This window comes from Belonocnema kinseyi, chromosome 4 (assembly GCF_010883055.1).
Source record: "Belonocnema kinseyi isolate 2016_QV_RU_SX_M_011 chromosome 4, B_treatae_v1, whole genome shotgun sequence".
Classification (NCBI taxonomy): domain Eukaryota; kingdom Metazoa; phylum Arthropoda; class Insecta; order Hymenoptera; family Cynipidae; genus Belonocnema; species Belonocnema kinseyi.
The window spans coordinates 40,403,303-40,413,894 of record NC_046660.1 but is presented as its reverse complement, the minus strand read 5'-3'; the positions used below and the strand labels follow the sequence as shown (position 1 = coordinate 40,413,894).

General features: G+C 24.8%; 2 protein-coding genes across 2 annotated transcripts in view; one reads left to right on the top strand and one right to left on the bottom strand.

Moving 5' to 3' along the window:
- Positions 1–5,268, bottom strand: part of LOC117171725 (MYCBP-associated protein) — a 9,334-nt gene extending 4,066 nt beyond the window's left edge. The window contains exon 1 of the mRNA XM_033359285.1: positions 4,103–5,268. Within this exon, the coding sequence (XP_033215176.1) occupies positions 4,103–5,236 (1,134 nt within the window). The 5' untranslated portion in view covers positions 5,237–5,268. The remainder of the gene's footprint in view (positions 1–4,102) is intronic.
- A 2,577-nt stretch (positions 5,269–7,845) lies between these two features.
- The window catches only part of LOC117171772 (carbonic anhydrase 2-like), a 7,933-nt gene continuing 5,186 nt past the window's right edge, over positions 7,846–10,592 (top strand). The window contains exons 1-2 of the mRNA XM_033359380.1: positions 7,846–7,900; positions 7,992–8,186. Coding sequence (XP_033215271.1) covers positions 7,897–7,900; positions 7,992–8,186 — 199 coding nt within the window. The 5' untranslated portion in view covers positions 7,846–7,896. The remainder of the gene's footprint in view (positions 7,901–7,991; positions 8,187–10,592) is intronic.

The following is a 10,592-nucleotide window of genomic DNA, read 5'->3' as shown; positions in this document are numbered from 1 at the left end:
AGAAAAATTTTGTCTAGAAGATAAAAAATGAAATTGGAAAAATCGACATTTCTTTCGATGTTTGCATTAAAATAAAAATTAAATAAACAAAAAAATAAAAAACCTACTCTCACCATTTTTTGAAAAATTTAGTTCTAAATTTTTCAAAAAAAAAAAAATTCTAAAATCGGTGCATAATTGCGTTCTAAATGTCATTTTGAACCTCGTTTTTCGATTTCACCCCACTGTGCGCAGCGAGTAGACAACTTCGAACTTCTAGGGGTCTGTGGGTAAAACAGATAGCATGATTACCGTCAGAGAAAGTTAAAAGTCAAACTTCTGCTGTAAAACCTAAATATGTCCGTCGATAATCATTATTTGCATAAATAAACTTTTTTCTTCCTCTAACTCTTTGCAAGGCCACAAACAATCCTTTAATTTTTATTAACATTTCCCGAACAAAATTTCCGCGTTATTTAAACTTTTATTTTTCAATATGGTTAAAAAAATATTGATGTTAGGGCTGACTTGATCAGCTGTTATACTCATCACATAGCCTTAAGCAATATATACTCGTAGACCTATTAGATACATGTCGAAAATAAGACTCGTTTTAATCCCCTTATAGCCGATCTACCCAATTTTTTAAAAAGATTTCAAAAGATTTAGAATATTTTTGAGGATTTCAATATATTTCAAAAAATTAATAGAATTTCCAAAGATTTTAATTATTTTAAGGAATTTTCAAAGCTTATAAACGTTATAAAGAAATTTAAAAGAGCTTACAAATTTTACGAAAGTTCAAAGGATTACACAAGAATTAACGGAGGGATTTAAAATTATTTCAAAGATTGTAAATGCTTTTTAAACATCAAAGTAACATTTGAGGGATTAAAAAAAACCCTGACCGTGAAAAAATATTAAACAACTTCTAATATATCTATAAGCTGCAAAGAATTTCACAAAGGTAAGGGGGTTTGGTAGGATTTTAAAGATTTGAAGATAATTTTTAAATGTTTCCATAGGATTTATAAGATATTAGAATACTGAGAAAGACTCCTAGGGATTTTTGAAGATTTACAAGATTTACAAATATTTTAAAGTATATGTAAGAGATTTTGTAATATTTTAAAAGATTTTAATCATTCTAAGGAAATGTAAAGGCACTTAATAAGTTATTTAAATTAACTTTCCAATATCGTAAAGGATTTCATAGGGTTTCTAATACTTCAAGATACATTGTAAGGTTTCATTTAATTTTACCAAGCGTCCAAAATATGTCAAGGTCTTTCAACCAATTTAATAGGATTTGAAATCTTTGAGGGTATTTCCAAGGATTTTTTAAGCATTTTAAAACAATTTTACAGATTGATTAGGATTTTAAGATATTTCAATGATTATAAAGGACTTTAAAAGCTTTCAAAGTATTTTGATCATTTTTCTAGGGCTTTAGAAAATATCATCAAATTTTATTATTACGTTTTAAGGAGTATGAAAAGGAATTTGTTAAGATTGACAAAGATTTTATAGGATTTCCAGGATTTAAAAAGTATTAAAACTTTTTTTTATTTTAAAGAATACATTCTTGCAATTGATGTTAAAATTGATTAAAAATAATAATTAATAATAATAAATTAATTAAAATAAAATTGATGAACAGATGCAACATAATGAAAGAATATCTGATTAATGTTATTTGAATAACTAAAAAATAATGGAAAACCTAAATTATACCAATAAGTCAATAATATTTTACAATATTGACATTAATATATTAATAAAGCATAATAAATTAAATAATTTAATAATTAAAAATACTTAATTTATCAATATTAATTAATGAATTATCAATCAATTTTATTATTATTCATTTGTAATTCGTTCAAGCCTCAATAACTGATCAAGTTCAAATTTAATATCCGTGAAAATTTAATAATTTTAAAAACGGAACAAGAACTGTACATTTGGAATTAGTTACATCGGGTTGAAAAACCTAACATAAAAAACTAAACATTAAAAAAATAATGTTGTTCCTGATTATGAATTTCTAAATGAAGAAACTTCGAAACAAAAATGTTGAAATTTGAACTTTTAAATCGAAACCACTTTATTAACAAGGCTTTAAAAGTTGAAACAGTTTCTGAATATATACTAAAACTACATTTACTATTTAGTATCGTTTTTTTAAAAGACTGCTTTCCATTGGAAAAATTAGTTTTAAACATTTTGATTTTTCCATTTTTCTTGGAACCAATGAAAGATAAAAAAGATTCATACCAAAGTTAACACGTCTAAAAAAGCTTCACAAAAGCCTCCTTAATATTTTTTGATATTTTTCATCGTTTACGTGAAAAAGACAAAATTAGTTTAAAAAAGTTCCGGCCTCAAAAATAAGTTCGCTTGCAAAAACTGATTGGATGCCTTTTTCATATTAGCAAAAACTCTTTAAAAATATTGAAAAAAATGAAGATTTTCTTAACTTCTTATTTTTTTCAGTAGCAATTCTTTCCGGTCTCTGGTCATAGATCTTTTTAACATTATTTTTTTCAAATGAACTTTGAAAACAAATTTAGTCACAATTTTAAATAAGGGAAAATTTTGAAAAAAGAAAAACAATTTCAAATAAATAAAAGGGACTTGAAATTGTACAATTTCCATTTGAAACCATTACAACTCAAACAATTCGATCAAATTAAAGAGTCTCGAAAATAAATGATTTTACGATAAAATTTCGAAAATATGACATTTTCAAAATATTAAAAACTAAATATTTTCAGGTTGCAATTTTACATATTAGATTAATTAAAATTCGGTAAAATTTAAAATATCTTATTTCTAAGTAAACTCGTTTAACATTGCACACTTTAAAATTGAAATCTTTTGGCTTTAAATAATTTTTAACTCTATGTTATTAAAATTAGTTAAATAATAGTATAAAATTCACCACTGAAGATCGAAAAATGATCAATTTTAAACCTTGAAAATGAAATGATTCCGAAGGAAATTTTCGAAATCTAATGTAATTTTTAATAGGGAACATTAAAAATTAAAAGAAAAACTAAAAAAAATAATCCACAAGAATTGTGATATTAAAACTTGTTTGTACTTAAAACCTTTAAAATTTCAATTATTTTTAGTAAAATTAAATTGCAAAAATAAAAATTAGGAGTGAAAAATTGAAAAAATATTCAGTTACTGAGACTATCAATATCGAATAAATCTATTTTGAACTATTTTCATTTTGTGAAACAAAATTTTACTTTTCAATTTCAAATATTTTTCAATTTCGAATGATTCATTTTTTTGAATCTTCAACTGAAAATAGGACGATTTATAAATATTCTTTCAAAAATACAAATCAACATCTCTGTAAGTCAGACTTTGGAAATTGAGCAATTTTAAATCTTAATTTTCTGTTTGAAATGCTGAATATCTTTTTACATTTTCCGATCAAAAAAGAATTCAATTTTCGATTCCTAGTTCTATACTTTCCTCATAGTTAAGGCTGGAATGTCAAGAAATATTTTTGAAATTATTTATTCTTCTGAATTTATTCTTAAGACATTTATCACTGACTCAGATTGAACTAAAACAAAGAAGAATATTTAGATCTATAATTATTAAATTTTAAACTAACTATCAAGGTTTTAATGAATAATTTTAATAATGAAATTGTTCAGACATTTCTAAAATATGAATTTTAAACTACAAAATTGTGAAATTTGAAAAATCGAAAAATTAAGAAAATATAAACTGAATATTTTCGAATTCAAGTCTTTGATGAAAAAAAACTTTAGTTTAAAGTTTCAGTCAAACTGTTTTAGAACTTTGCAATCAAAACTATAATTTTATATACTTTAAAGTTTAATGATTCTCAAAACATTCAAAATCAAATATAAATTAAATAATTCAAAACTTCGTTTAAAGGTTGAAGCATTCTTAAATTAGGATCTTTAAGCTAATTCGTTTAAAATAATTATTGGTTTTGAGTATTTTTGTATATAAGATGTCAAACTTTCATATACTAATCAACTGTCATATTTTGACAAAATATGAAATTGCAAGACAAACAACACACGATTATTATTAATTTTCAAAATGAATAATTTTAAAGTTCTCTAACTTTTCTATTTTCTTCTTGATCTTCTCCTGTACAGCATCCCCAAAATCGAAATAATAAATCATCGGATGACAGTCTTGGATCTGTTTCCAATTTCCAATTTTCTGTTCTTACCCCAGGTAGCGATAAATTGAACCAGATTGGAAAATGTAAAATTTGTCCTGGCAAGATAATCCCTTTGTTTTTATTAAAAAAGAAAGCACTAGTTTCCTGGCTTGGAAATAAATCAGAACTCAGAAGTACAGGTCGCCAGTAAAATGTTATTTTAAAATTCCCCCTATTTTCAATAAATATCTTCTTTTCCACTAATTCAGAACCTCTGCTAATAAACTTAATATCCCAATTGTAGGGACCATTCTCCTTATTCTCAGATCCAAATTTTGGATTCAATCTCCTAACAATGTCTTCATTTTCTATTCGCAAAGCTGCTATCATAGCATCCGGATTAATTGACCATTCCGATGTCTCCATTTCAGTTTCCTCAGCAGTTGTTACAGTAATTATCGGAATATTTTGACTAACACTTTTTGCTTTTTTTAAATATTTTCTCACATTTTTTCCCCTGACAAAAAGATTCTCTATTTCTGGAGGATTAGGTTCTATAACTGAAATAATATCAGAAAGTTCCTTGATCCTTTTTTTTAGATACTCATTTCTCAATTCTGGGTTTTGTTTTGGAACTGATAAACCTTTTTCTTCAAAAATTATCTTTGGAGTCGCAACATGTTCCATTTTTGGAATGACATTCGATTTTTTTAATGGAGGAACTTGAACTTTTGGCAAGTTAGGATTTCCTCGATCTGGAAGTACTTCTGGACTTATCCAAAATCCAAGATCGACTTTTTTTTGTATGTAGGCAATAGTCATTGGCTCTCCAGCTTTTCCCATTAATTCTCTAATTTCCATTAAAGATCGAAATTTCTCACCGGAGTTTAGGAGCAGTTCGTCCTGGCTTCTTCCTAATTTTTTTCTATAGGATTCATAGTGCTTTTTTCTGTCCGATAACCATCTTTTCCAGTTGGTTAATTTTTTCTCCTCATTTAAAGGTTCTGATGATGTTGTCGGATAATTAAATTTCCAAGAATTTCTCATTGGAGGTGAGCCTTCTATTTCACCCAACTTGTGTAGCTTATCCATTTTTTTTCTAGAAAATACGAATTAATACAAATATTTTTATAACCTATTTTAATTATTCATTGACTATCAAATGAAATTATCTGAGTATCGGTGTATCGAAGAATCGATTTTCTGTGCGCGTGAAGTTTTTCCTATAGTTTGTAAGAAAATTCAAAAATATTTTTAGAATTTAAGATGTTACTAATCAAAATTTCTATCAAAAAGTTAATTTTCAAAAAGTCGAATTTTTGACTTATATTTTTATTTTAAATAAAAAACAATTCAACTAAACAGTAGAATTTTAAACAAAAAAGGATTAAATTTTTACCAAAAAAGACGAATTTTCTGCAAAATAGTTAGGACGATTTTTAACGAGAGTCACATTTTTAACCAGAGATGAAGTTTCAACTAAAATGATCGATCTTAGACGAAAAAGTAAAAAATTTGAGCAGAGTAGTTCAAAAGTTAATCAATGACCTAAAAGAGATAAATTTCCAACAAAATACATGAATATCTAACTAAATAGTTTAATTTTTAGCCAAACAAAGAAAAGTGGAATTTTCATTTGAAGAAATGAATTTTGAACCACAAAAAAAACTAATGTTCAACCAAATATTAAAATTGTGGGCCAAAGATGAAATTTCAGAAAAAAAATAATTTTTAAGCCAAAAAGAGAAATATTTTACAAAAAAGGTGAATTTTCGTCTAGAAAATATGAATTTTCAAACAAAAGAATAATTTTCTACAATAATACTTGAATTTTCAATCAAATAGTTTAATATACATATATTATATTTTCTATATTATATATATAAACAATTTTCAATTAAAAAAACGAATATTCCACAAAATAATTAATTTATAAACGAATAAGGAGGATTTCTTAACATAAAATATTATTATTGATACTTAAAACCAAAATTTTATTCAAAAACACCTAAAAAATATAAATTTTCAAGAAAGTAATTATATCATAGACTAAAACAGAATCAAACAGTAAGATTTTAACCTAAAAAATTTGTAATTAATGAAATTATTTGTGAAAACATTATTATTGTTATTATTAGTTGGAGCGTGAAAACAACAGGTTGAAAAGCTGATGAATGACTACACACTCCGTCAAGTACGACGACCCCCATCCAAGTATAACCGATCTAAGCGCTGCTTAACTTCGTTGATCGAACGAGAAGCCGTAAAAACTTTCATATGTCCAAGAGGACATGATTAAATATGATAAAAAAATTGTTAAGGCTGTAAATATTCCAGACATTCTTCGAAATTTATTAAAAAGTTTTTAAATTTTATTTAAAGATTCCTTTTTCAAAATGAAAAATCACTTAAAAATTTCCTTCGAATTTTGAAAACAGTTGTTTTTAACATAAAATCTTTCAAAAATCCTTAAGAAGCTTCGAATTTTTATTTGAAACCTTCAAAAATTTAATTTTTTTTCAACAAATCATTTGAACTTTTTTGATAATACTTATACTCACGCTAAGTTTTCTAACTTTTTGGAATCCTACATATTCACAAAATTCTGCTTTAAAATCATTTGTTTCAAAATATTCAAGAATTGAAATCATTTAAAATTTGTCTAAGAATCTTGCGAATTTGTTTCCGATTCTTTCAAATTCTTGAAAATTTTCTTCTATTTAAAACCTTGAAAATTTTACTATTGAAAATTATTATTTTTTGAACCTTTGAAATTTTAAAATTATATTCAAAAAATTCCAAAGTTGTTACATATTTCTTAAACTTACTTAGGTTTGTTACTTAGGTTTGTTGTAAGTTTCCCAAGAAACCTTAAAATAATTATTATTTTCTTTAAAGTTTTCAAAATTCTTAAAAAAATTTTTTTTAATCTTAAAAATGTACATTTTTTAAAATAATTTTAAGTATTAAATTTTTTGAAATTATTTTTAAAGCTTCCAAATATCAGTTAAACTAACTTTTTAAAATTTTGAAAGAATCATTAGAAATTTTCTCATGTATCTTAAGAATTTTTTTATTTGCTCTAAATCTTGCATAATTCCTCAAAAACCCAATTTTTTACCCTGCAAAAATCTACGTTTTGGTTAAAATTATTGTAATTCTTCTCCATATTTAAATTATTTTTGAATCTTTCTAAAATTTCTTAACATCTTTAAAAATAATTCAGTTTTCTTCAAAAATTGATCAATCCTACAAAATAGAAAAAAATTGTCCTATTCCAGATGCTTTTGAGAGATATTTTGAAATATTCAAGTCTTAAAATTAATTTCTTTAAATAAAACCTAAATTATTTTTTATTTTTCCAGAAATCTTAAACTGGTGCAAACAACTTTTTACCGGTATCTAAATTGCATAGATTCCGTATTGTAGGATATTCTACTATTTTTCTCTTCTCTTTGAAAACGCGAAAAATTTTACGAATGATATAATTATACATAATAATAATTTCCCTACATTAAAAAAATCATAATAATTAAAAAAATTTTCTCTTATCAATGATATGTAGGAAAGTTCATAAATAAATTTTATAATGAAATAAAATTACTAAATCGGAAATTTTTATTTAAAACATTAATTTTGGAGAAAACTCTCAATCTTTATTGATAGATAAACGAACTGAAATCAGCCACTAATAGTTACATTCACGCAGTAAATAATAGAATTTGAGTGGATTTGCATTTGCTGTCAGACAAATGGGTAATGTTTTTGAATAGCATTTTCTATTTATAACGTTTTTATTATTTATGGTCATCTAATTTTTCATTATAATTTTTTATTTGATTGATAGATATTTTTCAAACCTATGAACAAAGAGTCGGACAGGCGAGATTCATTCAGAAATTAGTTCATGAAGAAGGTGATTTATCATCCCCTATAGATTTAAATATTAGTAATATGACCGTAGCTGAGCTAAATCCGCTTTTATGGTGCAATTACGATATTCCACCAAAGAAACTTAAGCTTACGAATACAGGGCATACAGGTATGTTTATAGTTTCAATCAGAATAAAAAAATAGTTCAAACTCAAGAGAAAACAACTTCTAAAAATGTGGTTCAGCGAATGTTGATTAGGTCGGATTATTTTGGATTACCCTACATTATGTAAATCCACTTGAATTAGACTTACGATAATGTTCAAGAAGAAAGTATTGCTTCTTAACTAATTCTAAACTGATTTTAACGAAATTGAGAAATTTCCTGTATAGCAGAATCGCTATTAACCCGATTGTGGAATTTTACACCAACATGAATTTTTTTTTTACCTGAATTATTTTCTAACAGTAAATACTAGTTTTCATTGAATTACTGGAATTTTCAACTAAAAAAGGATAAGTTTACAGGAAAACATGATACGCTTAATTTTCAATTAAGAAAATTAATTTTCAGCAAACTAAAAAAGAAAAATTCACACTAAAAAGTAGATTAGTAGAATTTTGAGTTCAAGAAATGAGTTTTCTTCCCAAAAAAGACACGAATTTTAAAAAATAGTGAACTTTTTTATGAAAAAAGGTCAATTTTCAACCAAAAAGATTAATTTTGTAAGCAAGATGACTAATTTTTTATTAGTAATACGGATTCTTAACAAAATATATGAATGTTCAACCGACTCGTAAGATTTTTTAAAAAGAGAAAGAATTTTTAACAAAACACATTCATTTTTAACGAAGGAGATGAGCTTTTAACTATAATTATGCATCTCTACCAACAAATGAATTTTGAAAAATTAGTTTAGTTTTATAGTAAGAAAATTAAGTTTAAAACAAAAAAGACAAATTCTTAACTAAAAACCAAAATTTTAAAGAAATATTTAAATTCTTAACTGCAAGATAAATTTATTATGAAAAAACGAATAAGTTAGGTTTTCAGCTAGGAAGATTAACTTAAATAATAATGATAATAATAATTTTCGATCAAAAGGATACAGTTTTATTTACAATTATACTTCTCCGCCAAAAAATTTAATTTTAACAAAGTAGTTCAGTTTTCAACTAAGAAGATAATTTTTCTTCCAAAAAGTATAAATTTTTTACTAAAAACATAATTTTTTAACCAAGGAGTTAAATTCTCAGATAAAACAGACAAATTTACAATAAAAAACAAGTAAGTTAAGTTTTCTGTTAGGAAAATGAATTTTCATATAAAAAAATGAGTTTTCAACAAAATATTACAATTTTTTTACCAAAAATGTTCAATTTTCGAAAAAGGGGATGCATTTTTAAGGAAAATGATTAATTTTCGACAAAAAATACGAACGTTTAGAATACAAAAAAAATTCCAACCAAAGTCTTAATTTTCTAACAAAATGAACGAAATTAAAAGAAACTGCATGAGTTTTCGTCTAAGAAAGGCCAATTTACACCAACAATGTAATAGTTAAATTTTTAGTTTAAACAATCAATTTTTAACCAACAGGAAACGAGTTAATAAGAAAATAGTTAATGTTTAATCTAATAATTTTGATCTTAAATAATGAATCTTCAACCATAAAACTGCACTTTTAACGAAGTAGTTCAACTTTAAACCAAGTATATGAATTTTCAACTAAAATATATAATTTTCAAGGAAAAATGAAATAGTTAATTTCACAGTTTCAAAAATTTACTTTCAACTAATAAAACGAATTTTCAAAAATATAGTCCAATTTTCTACCAAAATAGTTGATTTCTCAACCCAAGAAGGCGAATTTTTAACACAGTAGTTGAATTTTCAACAAGAAAATAACATTAACAAAAGTGTTGAATTTTCTAAAAAGTAAATTAATTTTTCACCGAATAGTTTGCAAAAGACATTTATATTATTGAAAAATTTGGAAATACTATGAAATAGTTGAATGAAAAAATGCAATTTTTGATTTTCCATAAGTATTTTATGTTGCCAAAATTTGAATTTTCAATTTTTCAAGAAAATTCAAAAAGTTTTCAGAATAATGTTGCAGGGCATTAAAAAACGAACATTTTTCTTCTCATTACTTATTTTCATATCGTGCGTTATTCGGCTTAAAATGTTCATTTTACTATTGTTTTTGGAATTTTGTAAATGCTATGACTCTGGTAAATTTTGATTTTATCCAAAAAAAGTCATCAGGATAAATTATTTGTCTAATCGAATTCTATCAATATCTGTAGGGAAAATTTTAGAATTTTGAAATAAAAGTGCTCTCAAAAATATTCAAAATGTGCTCACTTTTTGAATGTTTATCAAAAATGGCTGTCTAACGAATTTGATCTTCATTTTAAGATAGTAAAAGAATTTACTAAAGGAAGATCCAAACAGTCAATTTTTTCGAAAGTTATCGTACTAACAAAAAAAAACCATCCACGGACAGACAGACAGACACATTCTTAAAAACCTGTTTTTCGGATTCAGGGGGTTTCAAAACTTGGACAT